Source organism: Lacerta agilis, chromosome 10 (assembly GCF_009819535.1).
Source record: "Lacerta agilis isolate rLacAgi1 chromosome 10, rLacAgi1.pri, whole genome shotgun sequence".
In the NCBI taxonomy this organism is placed as follows: Eukaryota; Metazoa; Chordata; class Lepidosauria; order Squamata; family Lacertidae; genus Lacerta; species Lacerta agilis.
This window is the reverse complement of record NC_046321.1, coordinates 22307312-22328777: the sequence shown is the minus strand read 5'-3', so window position 1 is coordinate 22328777 and position 21466 is coordinate 22307312. Positions and strand designations below refer to the sequence as shown.

The window sequence follows — 21466 nt, the reverse complement described above, 5'->3', positions numbered from 1 at the left end:
GTCTGGATGTTGTTGGAAAACATCCCCCCCCCCCCTATTTGCATAATACATTTGCGGTGAGTAATCGTAGCTATCGAGGAGACTCAAAGCCAAGGGGTGCGCGCGCGTTTGTGTGGAAATGGAACAGATTTCACTGGGCAGGGGAGAGCACCCTATGGGCGCCTACCTGGGAGTAAGCCCTACTGAAGTCAATGGGACTGACTTAAGTTGACATGGTCCTGCTGAGCTGCAACCCACTTACTAGGAGCTCCTTCCACGGGAATTCCCGGGACATGGTGGTGCTGAACTTGCGCCCCTGGTGTGCAAAGCTGTAGTATGGAAGACAAAAGACATTGAGGAAGTCTTGATTTGAGCGAAAGCTTGGGGATATCCGAAAAGATCAGCTATATTATACCTCGGTGGACAATGCTATTGCAGCAAAATTCAAGTAGAAGTCTGGGAGGACCAGGGATTCAAATAAACGCTTAGTTCATTAGATGGTTTGGGAGACGCGATAATTCGCATTTCAGGACTGCAGTTTACTTGGATTTCCTGGACCAATTCTCGTCTCTGGTGGAAATGGCCACTTTCCCCAAAACCTCAGGGTCTGGAACCCCGCTGGTGCAGGCATGGAATTTAAGATTCTGTGACAGAATATCCTTCCTCGGTCTTTTGATCGATGACATACGTACCGATTTCATTGCGGAGATCACCTCCCCAATGCTGGGCTCTTCCTGGACGCCTCTTATTTCATCCATTTAGTTTAAACGATTTTTCACTTTTCACTTACAAAAGGAATGCCAAAGCAGTTCGCACCATAATAAAAAGATAGACAATATCCAAGGAGAAGTCAACAATAAGCAATAAAACCAACATTAAAAATGTCATTCACCCCACCCCACGTCTAAGCCTTATGAGTTTTCGTTAAAAAAAATATCGGAGGCGCGCATGCTATAGCATATAACACCATGATGGCTGTATTCAACAATTACCATTAGGCATTTTAGTGGCCCACAGATCGCACTCTGTGAAGATGAGACTCAGAAGAAGAAACTGATAGCTGTTTTTATTGTATTTTATTGTTATTTTCACAACATAAAACCTCACTCTCAAAGATCACTGAAGCGGATCTCGATAGGAATAAAATAATACACACCACTGAAATAAATAAAAATATACCATCGGGGTTTTTTGTTTGCTTGTTTAATTTAGAACTGACGTCTTCTAAAAGCAGCACATCGCTTTGTCTCCGTCTCTCTCCCCACTATCTAGCTTTCAAAATAAACTCCGCTTACTTTTTTAAAAAAGACAAAATGTCACCGATTCTTTCCATAGCTTTTCTGCTAAAAATGACCCGCTACATCGTGCCTGAGTTCTAAATTAAAAATGGCTGATTTTATCACCAACAAAACAGTAGGGCTAAACTAACATTAAAAACCCCTCTAAAGGACTCTAATCGCTAACTCTTATATATGCACCGCATTTATACCCCCCCTTTCCTCTAAGAAGCTCAATGCGGCATTCGCGCTTTCCCCCCTCCCCACTTTACCTTCACAACAACCCCGTGAGGTAGGTTAGGCTGAACGACAGTGACTGGCCTTAAGTCATCTATGCACTTCATGGCTGCGTGGGAATTCGAAACTTGGCCTCTCAGATCCTAGTCCGGCCCTCTAACCACCACCACCCTCCCCCCACGCCATTTATTTGTTTATTTCTTTGTCTTTTTAGTAGCAGGACAGACAAAAAACAAAAACGAAAACAAAAACCCAATACTTTCATTCTGTCTTCGAGTCAGCCCCAGTTAGAGGCATTTGTATTCCGCTGGTGATATATTTGCCCACCCCTAGCTTAATTGTAGGTGCCTATATAGTTTTAAAATATGATAAATAGATTTTAAAAAAAGATTTTTCAGAATAACTCCATCCTGCTTTGCTCCCGGAGGTTAACAACCGGTCAAGAGAGGAAAACCAGCATCACCTCACATTGGGGTAGCTGGAATATATACCGGTACCAGCTTGGCATGAATCTGTACTGGGTTTTTAGGATCCAGTTTCAGCACCTTGGACAGGAATTGTCTAACGAAGAAGTATCCACGTTTATTGCTATCCATATCTATGTCGCATTGCTATTGTATTAAAGGGGGTTGGGCTAGATGACCCTCGGCATCCCTTCCAACTCTATGATTCTCTCTCTCTCTCTCTCTCTCTCTCTCTCTCTCTCTCTCTCTCTCACACACACACACACACACACACACACGGTATTTCATTGTCCATTTTAAACAGAACAAAACAAGGAATAACTCCGCTGCTGCCCCGTTCCCTATCCAACGCATTGAGTTAAAGGGAGGTAATATTTCTCAGTCCGTTTTTAAACCGCAAACCTTTCCTTTGTGGTGTTGCCTTTCAAGTGAGAAGATTTAAAATAAAGGACAGGTTTTTATTTTTATTTTTTTAACCCTACCATCTTTAGCCACCAGCCTCCTTCTCTCACATCCAGCATTATTGTTCCAGCCACTGATTTTCCAAAATAATCAGGATAAAAAGTCCTATAGCAGCAGCAGCAGAAGAAGAAGCCATTTACAGTTTCCCTAAATACGTATGGTGTTTGTTTGGGGGCACTTGGCTCTAGTCTAGGAGAAGCACCCTCTGCCTTACTGGCGGTACCTTGGAGAGCAGATCTTTATTTTTCAGTGGCCGGGGAATCTGCCTTCGCTTTCTTCTTCTTCTTCTTCTTCTTCTTCTTCTTCTTCTTCTTCTTCTTCTTCTTCTTCTTCTTCTTCTTCCCCTCCGTTGTCTCCCTAGACGGATGCGAACTTATATTTATTTATACACCGCCTTTTTCCCTGATAGGGACTCGAGGCGGCTTACCTTCCCTCCCACGTCAGGTGAGCGACCAATGCAGTACAAAACATTTCACAAATGCACAGCTGCCATCCAAGCCGGACTTTCTTCCTCACAAGGCAACACACAATTGCAGATCCATACCAAGGGTAGGGTGCGTGTGTGGACCGACGCCAGACAGCCCAGGTATTCGGAGGTCCAGAATTTTATCATAGTTTAACGGACTCCGTTGTTTTCAGACCCCTGTTTAGTTTGACGGGATTTATACACGAATCGACGAATTAATTAATTTCTATTCAGTTTATCAGTGCCTTGAACATAAAGCATGACATAAAATCAGCGCAACACACTGCAATAAAACACTACCTAAATCTATATCGTTACATCTATTTGCCAACCTTTCCTCCAAGGAGCTCCAAGAGACGCACGTGGTTCTCCTATGAAGTAGACTAGGAGGAGAGACACAAACTGGCCACTGGCCACCCAAAGAGCTTCATAGCTGAGTTGTGATTTGAACACAAATCCTAGCCGGAGTCTATATCCAAGCTACCGTACTTCTGGCTCTTTGTCGAGTTTTTAAAAAAAACCAAAAACAATTCGACTGATCGCCCTTACCTTATGTTCTGAATAGGTAATCTATACCTAATAACACATACATACTAGTCAATAATCCACTTATTTATATCCCCCATTTCCCAGGAAATATATCGGTGCTCAGGGCGTTTTTTAAAGCAAAAACAAAAACCCAAACAGTTGTACAACAAGGAGACCAAATACAAATCTAGAACCAATAATTAAAAAGACAATGCACAATAACTAAAAAAATAATAATGCACAATTTAACAGACGTTTTAGCAATTTAACACCCGTCAACATTAAAGCGAGCATAAAGCTCACCAATCGGTAAGGTCAAAATATCCAGTCGAGGGGGGAACTCGCCCTGCTTTGAATGATAATTATTATTAAGGCGCTGCTTGGAGTACCTTCTCAAGTTGGTCCCCCCTCCGATTCTCCTGGTGCGACTGGCCACACGTGAGCAGAGACTCCGCCATCTCTCGCCCCTCTGGGTTGCGCTAGCCCACGTCCCAAGTGCTGGAGGACAAGTCCCCAGCCGTCGTGGGCAGATTTCCCTCTCCCCACGAACAGCTCCTCGATTGCTTGCCAGGTGCGTAAAGGCGCTGCCGCTGCCATTCCTGGAAGGCGCGGGGCGCATCTGGCAGGTGGGCTCTCCGCCTCCTCCCAGGAAGAGCCAAGACTGCTTTGCCTCGACTGAAAGGCTGACGCAGGACATCTTCCCCGGCAGACCCGCACGAACCTAGACGAGGAGTTGCCCTCGAGGATGGAGCCGTCGACCAAGAAAGAACCTTCTGCGGGGGAAAGAGAGGCTGGGGGGAAAGCCACACTGACGCTAACCTTCGCCCTCCGCAACGGGAGAAAAGCTGGCATTTCCAGGGCGGCCAAAGTGTTCGAGGTACATCTCTTTATCACATTGATATGCCGCCTTTCCTCCAAGGAGCTTGAGAGTTTTATTCTCCCCATTTTTAGCCTGCCCTGTTAAACTGAGATTGGCTCAAAGTCACGAGGTGGCCTTCATAGCTGAGTGGGGATTTGAACCCTTGCCTCTTTTCATCTTACAAGACTATGATTTCTTTCTTTCTTTTAAAAAAGTGCTTTATATACAGGTTCGTGAGGCTTATTTTGATATAGATTTCCTTTTTTTTAATAGAAAGCAATGAAAATGTTTTTAAGATCTTAGCAATGGAAAAATAATAAATAAATGTCTGTAGGGGGCAGGGTATTAGTTTTCAGTGATCATCACCAACATAATTCATTTTTTTAATGAGTAAACTCCCAGCATGTTTGCCCAAAACTGTGCATCAAATGTTAATTTGGAGCAGGGTGATGAAGAGATGTGGAGATAATTAACAACATGCCCTACCAATGATTGTAGTAGAGGAATATTTGCATATCAGCCTCAATAACATAAGAAGATTCCTGCTGGATCACGCCAAGGAGGACACATATTTTCCAGTACCCACACAGTGGCCAGCCATGTACCTATGGGAAGCCCACTAACAGGAGCCGAGAGCTACAGCCCTTGCCCCACTGATGGTTCCCTGCAACTGGTACTCTGAGGCTTACTGCCTCTGACAGTGGATGCAGAACATGGCCATTAGGGCTAGTGGGCATACTTTTAATGGTGCCTTTGTTAGAGCTGCAATCCCATGTGCACTTAAATGGGCACCAATCTTATTCAAATACAATGTGACTTAACTTCCCAAGTAGAGATGTATAAGATTGTGTAGCACAGTTTCCGGTTAAACTAGAGGTTTGGTTCCAGATTGCTCAATTGAGCTGGGAAGGAGGGGAAGTCGAGCTCATATTTTATTACTTTTACTTGCTTGCTACTTTTGTTGACTTGCTTATTACTTTTGTGAACAACCCTGTGCATTGCAATTGGAGACACACACACACACACACACACAATACATGCTTATGTAGGACTGCCTTTTACAGGTGTTCGATACTAAAATCTATCACCTTGAAACCAGACCAGCTAAAGTATCTAGAAACACTGCAGATGACCTTGAATTTTTCGTGAGATGTGAAGTTCCTAACTGCGAGGTCAGCAGCCTCACCAATTCCTTAAAGAGGGTGGCAGAGGATGTGAAAGCCAACCAAGAAGAAAGAGGTAAGCAATCTGCTGGGCTTCTGCCTCACTTTTCCATATACTGTAGACACATAAACATTTTTTTAACCAGTAGTGTAATATTCATATGGGTTAACTAAGCTGTAATACCATAAATAACTAAGCCTGTTGGATGATTGCTGAAGTCTTGGGTATGGGAATCCTTCACCCCTCCGGGAGTGATCATCCCTGGCCAGCAAATCTAGGGTGTTCCACAGGTGTATCTGGGGTGTCCCGTCTAAATTATATGAGCTGCAGTGACTCCAGCTCTTGTTCAACCCCCACATGATGTAGGTACCATGTACTCACAATCTGTGGTTTATACCCTTGGCTGCAGCACCGTGGTTCCCGAAGAAAATACGAGACCTTGACAACTGCCATCACCTGATCACCAAATTTGACCCTGATCTGGATCATGACCATCCGGTGAGTTATTTAGACCTGGTGATAACGGAGTGCTGCCCAGTTAACAAACTCTATGATTTGCATATCTAACTGGGCAGTTGCTAACTTCATTTGCCCTCTTCCGCGAAGCCTTTCTTTATTATCTCAGCCATTGCTGAAATGTAGACTGTTAGTTCCTTTCCAGCAAAGGAATTGCAATTGTGGAATTTGCTCCACTTGGACCTGGCAGGGTTTTCTTTCGCTGTGGTTCCTGCACTGAAGAGGGTTGGTCTAGATGACTCTTGGGGTACCTTCCAACTCTACAATTCTATGGATTGGCATTGGCCCTCCTCACCATTTGAAGATGCACCCAGGCTTTGGGGAATAAAAGGGATACATTATACATTACCCTGAGCTACTTTGAGAGGAAGGGCGACTCTATAAAGCATCCTGTACATTGATGATGCTGTCTGCATGTATTAATTAATCAGGAATAAGAATATAGGAAAAATTGAAATTGAAACTAATTTGCTTGCTCAATCCTCTGGGCATTTTCAACTTGTCTTATGACCAGGAACTGTGATGATTATTCACCATGTCTCCATTAAACTCCATTTTGCAAGGAGGCTCGAGAGCCAACACCCTAAATTTTAAATCAGAATTTTTGCACTACAGGTTTGCATTTCAAAATCCACTTCCTCCTCCTCCTCCAGTTTAATTATATGCTGTGTGTTCCAAAGCACCTGCCAGAACTGTAAATAAATGGTCAGCATATAGATACAACACGAACAGAGTCCTAAACATAAATAAAATATCAAACACATTTCAGAAATATTTTTATATCTGCATTAGCAAGCTAACAAAAATACAATTAAAAATGTCCATCAAAACGTGAATAAAAATATTGTAGGTGCCTTAGCAGTCTTTCAGTGCAATCCTATAATGTTTAGCTGGAGGGAAGTTCCACAATGTTCACTGGAGCTTATTCTCTGGGTGGTGTGTTTGACTGCAACCTTTGTAGCTGGGGTTTGTCAGAGCCTTGCTAGATCCTTGCCCTCCTAGGCCAGTTAAATTGAATTTAGACAGGCTCTCATTATCAGAACTACATTCATACGCTAAGAATTTGGATCTTATTATATTATATTTTTTGGCTATCCTGCTTACTGCAGTGAAGGGTTGTCTCTTATCCCTTTTTAGGGATACACAGATGCTGAATACAGGAAGCGAAGGGCTTTTATCGCTGACCTGGCCTTCAATTTCAGACAGTAAGTGCACAATAAAACAAAATGAAAGCAATAACCATTCTCTCATTTTTCTTCACCGCTCACACATTCATGCAGTTGTAGTATAGTTTTCTGCAGACTTCTGTGGCCTCCTCTGTTGGAAAACAGGGAGAAAAGGGAGAACTTCTAAAAGATAGTGAAGGTCTGTAGTTACTTTTAGGAATACTTTGGCTTATAATATTTAATAATAATATGTCCAAATTAGACTAAAGGATGTTGAGAGACAAAATATTGTGGCAGCAGTAAATAAAATTTGCTCTCCCATATTCTATGATTTAAATATCCTAGATAGCAGGGTCAACTATGTCACTAAACTAATAATACCAGCCCAACGTAGGGCATTTATGTTGGCCCGACTGAATATCTTTCCCTCGGCATTTGTCAGGGGTAGATATCAGAATATTCCCAGAAACAAGAGATACTGCAGATGTTCCCTGAATGTCCCGGACACTCTAGAGCATATTCTCTTTTATTGTCCACTACACAGTACGCTGTGTGAACGCGTGTTGTCCCCCCTTTTGGACGGTTTGAAACCGCAGCAGGGTGGAAGTGTTGGATTCTGTCTCTCTGACATTGACCAAGGGGTGACTGCGGGGGTAGCCGAGTTTTTGGCAGCAGTGCTTCAAGGAGTACTTTAACAGGACAAAATTCTAGATTTTACTAATACACACATACGATCAGCCTATGAGTTTAATTGTTGTTTCTTTGTGTATATATATATTTTAAAGTTCCTGTATGTGATTCTTTCTCTCGCGATTTTACATGTAAATGCCTAATAAAGGTTTGATAAGTAAGTAATAATAACATATATTAAAATTATGTGGGGCGCGGCAAACCTAGGCCCACCAATATTGTATTCAAGTTGGTAGCTCTGTCCCTGATCAACAAACAACAGGCCTCAGGGACACTTTCTAGAAGATCCTCGGTATCTCCTATATCTGTAGCAAGTAAGGGACTTCTAATCACATGTGCTCTTTTACAGGGGTGACCCATTGCCAAGAGTTGAGTACACAGCCCAGGAAACGGCTACATGGTAAGTGCCTGGTGTCACAATGGCCCACAAAAACCGGAGAACATGTGGGGGAAGGTGAGAATGTAAAATGGCTCCTTCCCACCTTTCCATTCTCTGGCATGGAAAATAATACTGGTACCTCGAACCATATGCAACACTGCACATCTGATTCCAACATTGGAAGTGGAGGCCCCTCTCCAGGTGCCCCATCAAAGAGAGATTCATACAAGGGAGAGAGCCTTTTGAGTGGTGGCCCCTTTTTATAGAATGCCTATCCCAGTGAGTCTGCCTGCTCGATACTGACAGGAACAACATACTTTGGGTCCCAGGTTAGGACATGCCTCTTATTCCAAGGTTTTGAGGGAATATGGTGATCTTGCTTATTGCCATTTCTCGGTGGTGGGTGGTATTTTAGTAAGTCATCAAAGGAGCCAACTTCTAGGGGCTGTGGGGGCTTCAGTCCCCATAATAAAATATTAGAGGGGGACAGGCTTCCGCAAAGTTGATGGGCATTCCCATTTAAATGGTGTGTGTGCAATGCACCATCTGATTGATTATATGGGGCGGGGCTTACCTGGCCCCGCCCCACAATATTTTATTCAAATTGGCACCCCTGTAAGTCATCTAGAGACATTTTGTATTATTAGGTGACAAATAAATAAGACGTTGGTTGTGCAATGTACACATCTAGTGTAAAACCAACCAGTGGGATTTACAAAGTGCATTAAGCAGCTGTAGACTGTTGACGCAGTTAGGTGGCTAGTGGCCAAAACAAGTTTACAGTCTGTGCCTGGGTACAGTTTGGAGAAGAGATGGGTATACTGACCCTCACCCCATATTCCAACTCAATCCACAAATTATTATTCCAGATTCTTGGACAGCACACTCTTTGGCCAGCTCAGTAGCTCAGCAAAGTGGCTGATATTTTTTCCTAAACAATTCAGTAGGTCTCTCTTCTAGCTACGCTCTTCAAAGGGACCACTTTCATACTGTGGAGCCATCAGAGCAGGTCTTTAGGGCAGAAGCCTGGCACAACAGAATGAGCAGCAGGGCTGCCTGAACACAGCAGGGCCGAGTCACCCACACTTGTTTTTCTGCACAGGTCTGGAATTTCCAGGTCCACGTCATGTTTTTGTTTGTTTGTTTGTTTTTGTTTTGTCCTGCTGCCTTCCCTGGGAAAACTCATTTTTTTTTATTTCTGAATCAGAGCAAATGACAATCCACAGAAAACCCGATTGCTGTTTGCTTCAATTCAGCAGTAAAATACAGTTTCCCCCTGGGAAAAGCAGCAGCAGCAGCAGCAGCAGAAAAAAAACCCAGGTCACACCCGGACCCAGAAATCCCAGACCTGTGCCTAAAGACACAGCACAAAAGGATGAGTCCTCCCTCAGTCTAGAGCTGACGGCAGTCGATGTAATGCCCTCCAGATGTTTTGGACTACAATGCCCATCATCCCTAACCATTGCCATGGTAGCTGGAGCTGATGAGAGCTGTAGTCTAAAGATCTGGAGGGCACCAAAACACCAGGAAGGCACCACAGTTAGTCTGCAGTCTAATTATGTAACTGCACTACTCTTGGGATCACTTGCATGAGGCCACCAACATGGGTGGCTTTGAAAGAGGTTTAGAGAAATTCATGACCACTGGCCATGACGGGATGCCTCCAGGGACCATTGATGATGTGTCAAAATCAGAAATCATTCTGATTTCCTCACAGGGAGGATTAGATGGTGTTGTGCTACCCTACACCCTGCAGGGCATTTCCCTACTTTTGCCTCTGGCCCTGCCCACCACTGCTATGGTTGCCCACAAGTGAATGCAGCTCTTGAATTGAAACAGATTATTCAACCCTGCTTTTGATAAGAAGAAATAGGACAGAATAATGGACCAAATATCTTGCTGAATTCAACCATGCTGCGTAGGAAGCACAAGTCTGGTTTCTTGCTCTCCTGAACTTTTCCTGACTGATTGTGGAAGTGGTCTAAAGCTCATAAAGCTTTTTTGGGTTTTTCCAAACCATACTAACAATAACCACCATTGGAAGCTGATGTCCTTTGTTTCTCATTCTTTAATGTAAACTGCACCCTAGTCTTGATATTGATTGAAAATAGAGACAAACATTATGCGATGCTGAATTTCACCCTTCATAGCAACACTTGAGCAGGAGACAGAGAGAGAAATACAATACTCAAACAGGAAAAGGTTATTGGCTTAGTCAGCATTTCCAAGAATGATCTCAATTTTCATAAAACAATGTTTACAAATGTGTGAGAGCCCCAGAGCTGAATAAAAACCTACTTCCATAAGGCTCCATGCCATTGCATGATTATTACATGCTCTCTTTCCAACAACTAAACATGTTTCTTCCCTTTAAAGACAGTTACTTTAATCATCTCTGACTGCTGGCCCTGCTTGCGGGGGCTGATAGAGTTGGAGTCCAACAACAGCTGGAGTGCAACAGGTTCCTCATATCTGCTTTACATGGCAAATCATTTTTCATGTACATATTGGTGTTCACGGCAGTGAACACCATGAAATACCAGTAGCAGATGTCCAACACATGTCCATTTGGTGCCCGCATGGATCCAGGAGGGCAATCAAGATGACCAAGGGTCTGGAAACCAAGCCTTATGAGGAATGGTTGAGGGAGCTGGGTGTGTTTAGCCTGGAAAAGAGGAGAGTGAAAGGAGATATGACAGCCATCTTCAAATATCTTAAGGGCTGTCGCCTGGAAGATGGAGTAATCTTGTTTTCTCCTGCTCTGGAGGGTAAGACCCAAACCAATGGCTTCAAATTACAAGAAAGGAGATTCCAACTAAACATCAGTAAGAACTTGTTGACAGTAAGAGCTGTTCAACAGTTGAATGGACTCCCCTCAGGAGGTGGTGGACTCTCCTTCCTTGGAGGTTTTTAAGCAGAGGTTGGATGGCCATCTGTCATGGATGCTTTAGTTGAGATCCCTGCATTCAGGGGGCAGGCACATTGCCTTGCCTCCGGAGCTGAGGGGGCCCAGGGCCACACGATGTCACCACACTGTGTGCGCATGCCCCACAACATGTGCACATGATGTCAACATGCCCCGCAGCCCCGTTGCTGTTATGAGAAAAGCGTGTCTTATGTGTGTGGTATATCATTTAAAATATGCTGTTTGCAAAGAGGTCCATTGTAAGCTAACACCGCTATTGTTTTCAGGAGAGAAGTCTACCAGAAGCTAAGCAGTCTTTATCCCACTCATGCCTGCCACCAATATCTGGTGGCCTTTCATCAGCTGGAAAAATACTGCGGGTATCAAGCAAGCCATATTCCTCAGCTGCAGGATATCTCTGCATTTCTAACAGGTAAGGCGGTATGGCACTAGGACTGCTGCCAAGTAAGGGTGTTCTTATGAGTAGCAGAAGTGAAGTCTGGAAATGGGGGGTTTGTAATGGGGCACACCCAACAATATTTCAGAACTGGCTGGGATGAGTTCACCTATCACATCCTCCTCCTCCTAAAATATGGCAACTGGTTTCCATGCATTACCCTAAAAGTCCGTTCGCTCCCTTTTTTTGGTGGGCGGCTTTGTGGGCAGGCCCCAAGCCTCCCTGGTAAACCAACCTATCACAGGCCGGATTGTATTCCTGCTGCCAAATGGGCCAATGGCGGCAGGAGTTAGTGGGTGTTCTCTTGGGCACAGGACCAACCGACCAATTGCAGCCCTTAGTGTTGCACCCTGTGGAAGTTTAAATGCCTGGCCAGCATGGCCTTTTGGCCTTTCTCTTGCTCTGCCAGTTCTCCCACCCTCTGTCCCCTCAGATTAGGGCTTTTCATGGATGGTTCGACCTTGCTATGGACAATATCGGTCACCTAATTTTTTCAGGGCCAGAATTTTCCCCACTTGGCTAATTGGCACGGCCATTTGGGTTTTCGCCTGTCTCATAGCAATCGTCACAACTTTGTATGGAAGATAGACATTGGGTAAGCCTAGTCTTGGTTGGAGGGGAGGTTGTAGCCTCCACTTGCCCCTCCACGGGTAAGGGTATCCTGTTAAAGGGATCCGGAAGGAGTGGCTCCTGCCCAATGCCCAGATGGAAGCTAGGGCCATACCACTCCTCCAACAGGGACTGCTTGAGGGATGCCCCAATTTGACGTAGGTAATAGGGCATCCCTCCCCCCAGCTTCACCCTAAGAAACACTCCCAGCATATGAACAGGAGTGACATGTGCAGTTGCTTACCACAATGCCTATGGCCAAACCTCACATGTGTAACCAATAAAGTTGTGGCCTTATTTGATCCCAAACCAATATGCTGCGCGGTGTCTAGTTATTTATACCTTAGGGAACAGGCTGGTCACGGGGCCTCGATACACAATACAGCAACTGGTTTTGTACTACCTTGTTACAAAACTGAAGGATGGCTTTCCAAGTCATTAAAGAGAGTGAGAGAGAATACTGTGTTTCTGGAATGCATCTATCCAGATTCTAGACCATGATTTATTCCAAGGAACGAAAACCTATAGCCAAAAAGGGAAAACAATTTTATGTAGCTGTATTTGGAGGCTAAGAGTAGAAATTAGTCCCTGCAAGTTCCTTTAGGGCAACTGGTCATGAATTTCCTTTCAACTCTCTTTGGGTTTCCAGGAGATGTTAAGCATTCAGTCCAAGTGAGCCCCCTGCCCACCTCCCCTATTCTTTATTGCAGCCCACTTTTATTAGAGAGCCATAAATCACAAGTAAAAGTTTTACAAGTTACTCTTCTTACTAAATCCTTCTCCCTTCCTCTACCCCACCCATCAACTCTTGTGTGGTTGTTGCAGTTACAATTTTATATTACACAATTTTGCAAGTTGCTTGCGAAGAATTATTAACCTGAGAAGGTTACAGAATCATTTAGTGAGAAGAACTCATGAGCTAAGCATTCCACAGCTGGAGTGGAGAGCCCTGTCAGAGAAAGGTAAAGACATGTTTCCATGGCATGATGGCATTCATGAAAACTGAGTAGTCCATGGTAGGTTGCACTAAGTAGTTTGGGATGCAATAAATAAATAAATAAATAAATAAATAAATAAATAAATAAATAAATGCCTATTTCCAGCACACCCTATTCAAATTTTACCCCTCCTTTAATTTTCCTTGCAGAAAGAACTGGCTTCAAGCTGAGGCCAGCTGCAGGGCTTCGGTCGGCTCGGGATTTCCTTGCTAGCCTGGCATTCCGTGTCTTTCAGACAACCCAATACATAAGGCACTCGTCTTCCCCAATGCATTCCCCAGAACCGTGAGTAGGAGTCGGGTGATCATGTATCATTCTCAGGTAGTGGCCAGGGAGGCCAGCAGTGGCTCTGTAGAAGCTGGTTCAGTGCTTCCATATAGCACAATATTTCTGTTCTGCTCGGATTGGGGGCGTGAAGACTCTTATTTCTCAGAGAGCTAATGGGAGCATGAAAAGGTTATAGGAAGCCTTCAAGATTCTCACTCCGTTTGGCATGAGCCTAGTTTTGACTGTCAGCATCAATCTATTATGATATGTTTCGCACGCACACCCTTCTCTGGCCACACAGTAACTTCTATTATCCATCTCTCCCCCCCCCCCCGCCGCCCCCCCACCCACCCACCATCCGTATTTTATTATGTTCCACTGGCTTTCAGATCTTGAGATCAGGATCCAACATCAGCATTTGAGATGCCAAATTCCTGTTTCGTTAGAAGTTGTATAAATGTGTCTGAGGTTCAAACTTCACTTGGCATTGATCACATGCAGTCCCCTCCCCCGATATCTATCTAACTATATCTATCTATCTATCTATCTATCTATGCTATCTATCTATCTATCTATCATCGATCTATCTATCTATCTATCATCTATCATCTATCTATCTCTTTCTTTCTTCCTTTCTTTCTTTCATCAAGAGGAATAGAAAGGAACAGTCCACTAAAGCCACTGTCACTATCTCCTTATGTGTTGTGGAGTTTAAAGAGGCATTTTAGGCACATTCGCTGGATTGAGATGTTGCAATCCAAGGATTGTCAGGTAGAAGCAAGGGACACACCTTATGACTCTTAAAAAAACAACAGTGTATGTTTTCGTTTTCAACAGTGATTGCTGTCATGAACTGCTGGGCCATGTCCCCCATGTTAGCTGACAAAGAATTTGCCCAGTTCTCTCAGGTAACGTTTCTGTTGTTCTGACAGGGAAAGGGGCCTTGGCTTGGTGGAAGGGCACATGTTTTATATGCAGGAAGTCCCAGGTATCTCCAGTCAAATGGAGCAGAAGCAAACAACAAGAAAGTCCGAGACCATTGGCAGCGCCTCAGAAGTCAGAGTAGATAACACTGGGCCAGTGGACAAATAGTCTGATATACAGGATCTCCGATCTAAGATTGTCCTCAATCAGAGGGGGGGAACTTGTGGTCCTCCGAATGCAGGTGCACCCCAGATCCTTTCAGTGCTTGCCAACATGGCCAATGGTCAGGAACGAGCCCCTGTTCTGTAGAATCATTTATGCCAGATAGGAAACCTAATTTGCTACCTAATTCCCCCACCCAAAACAGAATGTGTTAGAGACTTCACCCAAGTGGGATGTATTATTAGGAGGGATGGCATGCAGTAGCCTCCAAGACTTGAAAAGAAGGGAACAATGTAATATTAGAACTATTTTTATGGGACCAGGGTCTGGAGTGCTCTAAACCTCAAGTGCAAGGAGGTTGCCCAGTTACTTGGTCTGGCCGAAAGGCTCAGTTCAACTCCAAATTATTTATGCCAGATAGTAGGGGGCCAAATTATTTGATCCAGCCATTTTCAAATGTTTCAGGGGTTGGATGAGCCGGAAAAGGCATCCTGGAATTGTCTGTGCTCTTCAGGGGCATGTCAATTTAAAGGGGGGGAAATAGGTTGGGGATTTATCTGCTAGATATGTGGCAGAGGGTTATAGATGGCCTTTATTTTACCTTTAAAAAAAACCCCCAAAACATTTGCTTCAGAGTTGCACTAAAAAGGAGGGTTACTTCCTCCTTGAGAATGGACAAATGGTAATGACGGCACTCAACATGACATAGTTTTGCTAGGTTTCATTAAGGTGGAAATAGGTCAAGTTTTTTTTCTATTCTGTGTTCAGCTGAGCATGGTTAGATTACATCATTTTTTTAAGTGCAAGCGATCTGGTTCCTAGTTCTGCGCTGATGTTGCCAGATGTGTCTCAAATCACATGGGTGTGGACCAGGAAAGTCTATTTCATACTAGAAATTTATGTGTTATGCTTCCCTATATCCTGCACACTTGGCTAAACTATAATCCATATATGCAGCATTAGCTCTGAATTTATTGTTGTTATTATTATTAACCTACATGATATACTAGATTAAACTGGGGAAATTACAGGCATACAAAACTACACAGATGTTTGTCCTTAAGCTAAGGATCATATCTTCAGTGTAATAATAATTCACAAAAAGGACTGTATGTTCTCATAAACCAGCCTTTCAATAAATATATTGATCCTTGATCTAGGATATTGGTTTAGCTTCTCTTGGAGCATCTGATGCTGATATAGAAAAACTGTCAACAGTGAGTATATATATATATATTTATGTATTTTCATACTGCAGGCATAATACCAAAGGCTCAAAATATAAACCATTTCAAGCTCCCCTAGAAAATGCTCAGTGGTTGGTTTTAGTTTTATTTGTTCTTTAATGTCAGGACATTTGTGGGTCATTGAGGTAGAAAATGCAAATTGCACCCTCCTTATGGAGAGATATATATACAATTGTTCCCAACAAACCCAGATGGCATCCCAATGACTTGTGTATGGAGCATTCATCCTGATTTGTGGTGCCCAAAGTTTATGTGATTCTTGCAAGGTGATATAATCACATTCCAGCACAGGGGGTAGCCAACAGGTTGCCCTCTGAATATTATTGGATTCCAACTCCCATCAGTCCCAGCCAGCCCAGCCAATGGTCAGGGATAATGAATTGTAGTCCAACAACATATGGAGGGCATGGCATTGGCTACCTGTCTTCCTACCATGAGAAACAGAACCCAAGGTGGGTCTAGCAGATGCTTGCCCTCAACTTCCCCACCCCAAAGCACTAAGTTTTGTTGGCCTCAAGAGCCACCATTTGTTTGACATTGTGGGGGAATCAAAATGGCTGCCAGCAGGCAGTGGCCTCTGAGGAGCAAACATCAACGCAGATAAATAAACTTATGCAGTGTATTTCCAGGGACATAGTGACTACATACAATCACAGGATACCTGGTGGGGCTGGGACTGTCTCAAAGCAGTTTTCATAGTCCACCACCCATTCCTCTTTGTATTTACCAGCTCTATTGGTTTACTGTTGAGTTTGGACTCTGCAAACAAAATGGAACTATTAAAGCCTATGGAGCAGGTCTCCTGTCCTCCTATGGGGAGCTGATGGTAAGTTTGTTTCCCCCCCTCTCCCCAAGTATTATTTTAACATTAGAATAAACTTACAAGCTGAGATCACTAGAGGGCAGCATTACCGCCTAATGCTCATGTGCTTCATTTTAAAAATGAATCTGTCCCTCATGTTTCTAATTAATGGTGAAGCTACCAAGTCACCAGCAGAGTGTAATAAAATGATGAGGTCAGGATATTGAAAAGATTTCTGTGGTGTGTGTGTGTCCCCCTCAACTGTTGTTGTTCTATTAAATTTATATACTGCTTACATGCCAAAATGGCTTCTAAACAGTTTGCAACTATAAATCAATTATAAAACCTATACATTCTTTAAAAAGCACAATAAAACAGTTCCACCACTGCATCAAAACATCCCTAATTCTAAAAACCATAACCCTAAAATAGTTAAAAAGCAAAACACCCCCAGAATGATGTGTTGTTGCTCTGGGGCATTGTGGGCAATTATAACGGCAGAGTCTGGCACTCACTTGGTAAGTCAACCCAATCAACTCCCTGTGCAGTGTAAAGAACAGCCACCTGCTGAAATATGCGGAGGGGGGCAGTAACATGGGGTCCACCACAGTGTGCCCTGCTAACACCCTCTTCAAATTTGGACTCACCTTGTGGAAGTCAGAGCACCTTTCTGGTCTAGCAATCTATCCGCTATGTAATTATGTCTCTCTGCAAAGCTATCAAAAGATGACTTTCAAAATATGTATTTGTTTTAAGCAGTGGATTACCATGTGCTTTTAATTGACAGCTCTTGTTTTGGTTTTGTAGCCGAATCCTTAAGGCAAAACTTCAATCCTATTTTTCAACCATCACTTGGCCTAGAAACCTAGCTTTGCCTTTCAAAATAGGAGGTGAGAGCTATACGACGATATTCAAATCCCAACTAGCATGAAAGAGTTTGCCTGCTGGCCAACCTTACGTTTTCTGAGCTATAGAAATGCACCCGAGACCCTGCGTTTTGCACTGTAATTTTACTGTATTGTCAGCTGTTCTGCATTAAATCAAATGAATTTCATGTTAACACCCCGGCTGGAGTCTAGCCTACATACAGTAAAATGTAATGGCCCATACTTCACAATTGGCAGTGCTCACAACCTTGGCATGCTTCACTTGCAGAAAAACAGGGCTCCCTTAGCTCCCTACAGTCACATCGGTCATCTGATCATTTTCAAAGCAGAACTTCTCACAGCAAAGAAGGAAGCGCTCTGCCTGAAAACTCACGCCTGAGGTTCTGAAACCTTTCAGCTGGCCTTTCCCAAGGCCTGAAACACAATATATCTGCATGTTTTTACTGATGCATCTGGTTTAGATTGAATGAGGATTCTCACAGGGATCTCCCACATACAGTGCATTGCTAATCAAGCAACTAGAGTCTTGGGTCCCCTTAAAAAAAAAAAAATTGTGTCCTTTGGGTCAAAGCAGTTTTTTCTCCTCTAGTTCTTACACCATCTCTGGAAGAAATGGCAAGTAACAGTAATGGCAAATAAAGAGCATGGTGGATTTGGAATACGAACAGCAGAGTTTTACCCCAATGCAAGATCATGTTGGGATTTGCTACCTACCTATCACTACCTACCTATCACTACACCCTTTTCCTTTCTTTCCTCCAAACCCACAGGGTAGTGGCAGGGCAGTAGCAATGGAAGGGCTCTCTGGAGGCTTCTGCGTGAGGCTTCCCTGGCTTCTAAGGAGACGGAAGCCACAGTATCCCAGGCACCGGGGACCCTGGGAATGCAGTTCCCCAGAGCTCCCTGAGACCTGCTGCTAGTGTCCTCCTGCCAGCAGCTTAGTTAAGAGGAAGGGAATAAGAAGCAGGGTTAAGCAGTTCTCGACAGGAATAGGGGTGAGGGGGGTGGGCTTTGGGGAAGGGAGTTGGTCAGATCCCTTTGCACCCATGATGACAACATTGGTAGCACAACTAATTCATGAACAGCACGACTAATCCAATTTCAGGACTGAGCTTTTTTTGTAAAGGAAAGGAAAGGAAAGGAAAAGCAGCAATTATTTCCACTTTAGGGAGAAAACATTTTGCTCATCCCAGTCCCAAGCCACACAACGAGGAGTTCATTCATCATTAGAAATATACAAACTTGAAGTGTAGATATGACATTGTCTCCAAAGGTTAAATAATCCAGGTGAACAGGTCATGTGATTGAAGGGTGAGGGAAACACTGATATTTGATGGGAAGGGACAACTCTTCCCTCTTTACTTAAGTTAAACATTGTCACACACACCCCTTTGAAGCCCCATAAATTCCTGCCCTTCCTTCCCACATCCGTTTAATTTTTCGCTTTGGTTGCTCCTTGCATTCTAAGCCTACATCTTTGACATTTCCAAACATGAACACTGTCGCTTTCTTTACTAATAGTATGCTTTGTCAAAGAAGCCACAGTACAAACCCTTTGACACAGACGTGATGGCCGTCCAGCCTTACCAGGACCAGTCCTTCCAACACGTCTACTTTGTAGCAGAACACTTTGAAGACATGAAGTCTCAGCTCCAGTAAGTATGGCAATGGCACTCATTCAAAGCAGACGTAGCCCATCACCAAGTGAGGATGATTTGGCCTTCAGAACACCTTTCATGGGAACATGGAGTCATGCACAGACCTCAGAAGCTGTTGTTGTCCTTTTGGCATTCTTAACTTGTCAGGTGAGCCACGGCAGTGGTGTTGTGGAGTGGAGGCACACAGGGACAAAGCATCACCCCTTATTTCACAGCACTGACAACTATGCCATCTTTTTTTGGGTGGGTCTTATTTCCCAGTTTTCTGCATGCCAAATAAGTCAATTATTTTTTCCTCTGGGAGGAACCCACTAAATAGCCAGGTGAAGAAGAGTTTGGATTTGATATCCTGCTTTATCACTACCCAAAGGAGTCTCAAAGCGGCTAACATCCTCCTTTCCCTTCCTCCCCCACAACAAACACTCTGTGAGGTGAGTGAGGCTGAGAGACTTCAGAGAAGTGTGACTAGCCCAGGATCACCCAGCAGCTGCATGTGGAGGAACAGAGACACGAACCCGGTTCCCCAGATTACAAGTCTACCGCTCTTAACCACTACACCACACTGGCTCTCTGAGGAGAGCATTCCACAAATGAGAAGCCACCACAGAAAGGGCCCATTCTCGTGTTGCCACCCTTCAGACTTCTTCTGAAGGGGGGACATGGAAAAGGGGCTCAGATGACAAGTGCAGGGTCAGGGTCAGTTCATATGGGGAAGAGGCGGTCCTTAAGGTCTTGAGCTGTGTTATATGGGGATTTCTCCAGGCATGGGGGATGTACCAACAGTTTGGAAGGATCATCCCCATACAAAAGTTTTACTTGGTAAACATTGAGGCCACAGTTTATTATGAAACCCTGCGCTATTTAATTTTCCAGTGGTGCCAGTCATAAAACTGGAAAAGAACACACTTTTCTCCAGACCCTATAATTGCCTGCACTTGTAAAAACGTAAAAACCTCATATTTTGATTAAAAAATTCCTTTACAGAAAATACAGCGTTAAGATCAAGAAACCCTTTACTCTTCATTATAATCCTTTACCTGCAATGTCGAGGTTCTTGACTCACCACAGAAAGTGAAGGAAATTGTTACCCACTTGAAAGAAGAACTGAAAAACTCTCTGCCATGCCTTTGAAAAGCTTTCGTAAAACAGTTGGCCTAAGCTATCGCAATTATAAGATATTATACTAGATTATTTAATATTATATTATATTATATTAAATATTAATTTAGAGAACTGTGATTTACAGTGCATTTGTAGTCATTGACATTTCCTCGGTCAAAGATAAAATGTATTAGTTAGTATTCTTAATAGTCAATCTGTAATAAAACATGCTTGTGAAAGTGATAATCAGGATGGGGAGAGTCCCCTGAGTGTTAAGATTGCCAATTCCATCCTAGAGAATGTGTGCTTGTATCAATACATTTGTTTCCAAACACAGCTTGGACTCGTTTCATATTTTAGATGCACCCCTAAAAAAAATTCGTTCTGGAGGTCCGTTCTTAACCTGAAACTGTTCTTAACCTGAGGTACCACTTTAGCTAATGGGCTATCACTGCTGCCACGCCACCGCCACGCGATTTCTGTTCTCAATCCTGAAGCAAAGTTCTTAACCTGAGGTACTATTTCTGGGTTAGCGGAGTCTGTAACCTGAAGCATCTGTAACCTGAGGTACCACTGTACTTAGGCTGGTCCCTGCCTCTCCACCTAACTTACCTCAGAAGGGTGCTATGATGATAGGGAGGACCACGTACATCACATTGGGCTTCTTAGAGGAAAAGTGGGGTAGAAATGTAAACAACAACAACAACAACAACAACAACAACAACAACACAACAGAGAGAGTTGGCTTATACCAAGTCAAACCATTGGTCCATCTAGCTCAAAGCTGTCTACGTTGACTGGCAGCACACCACCAAGGTCTTGTTGGAGAATTGAGCAGAGGACCTTTTGTAGGCACATCAGATGCTCTGCAGTGGCTACAGAGAAGCCACTTGTGCTCCATACTGCTTGTGGCTTCTTTGGTGTAACCCTGCTGTATCACACCAAGGGATAATCCATTCTGGCACCTGTTGCACAATGATCACTCCGTTCATAGAATTCCTGGCTCAAACACAAGACTGCACACACACTATACCTTTGCAGTGCGTTCCAAACACATCTCCTCCCCTCATGGAATCCTGGGTGTCATAGTTAAGCTTTGTTGGGAATTGTAACTCTGTGAGGGATAAACTACAGCACCCAGAAATATCTCTGTGTGTGTGTGTGTGGTGTGGTGTGTTGTGTGTTTTAAAGATATAGTATGTCTCCACCACAGCCTCGTGTGAGACTGCACTTACTTTGGATGGCTGCTCATGAGACAAAGA

The 21466-nt window shown here is 43.7% G+C and overlaps 1 protein-coding gene across 1 annotated transcript; it reads left to right on the top strand.

Moving 5' to 3' along the window:
* Positions 1-4153: 4153 nt before the first annotated feature.
* LOC117053975 (tyrosine 3-monooxygenase-like) lies at positions 4154-20247 on the top strand. The gene is given in 15 exon segments (XM_033162382.1): positions 4154-4290; positions 5337-5511; positions 5846-5934; positions 7090-7157; positions 8158-8208; positions 11380-11525; positions 13306-13441; positions 14261-14291; positions 14293-14331; positions 15670-15726; positions 16487-16582; positions 18967-19100; positions 20088-20134; positions 20137-20216; positions 20218-20247. Coding segments are annotated over 15 exon segments (1311 nt in total). The 5' UTR covers positions 4154-4158.
* Positions 20248-21466: the final 1219 nt, after the last annotated feature.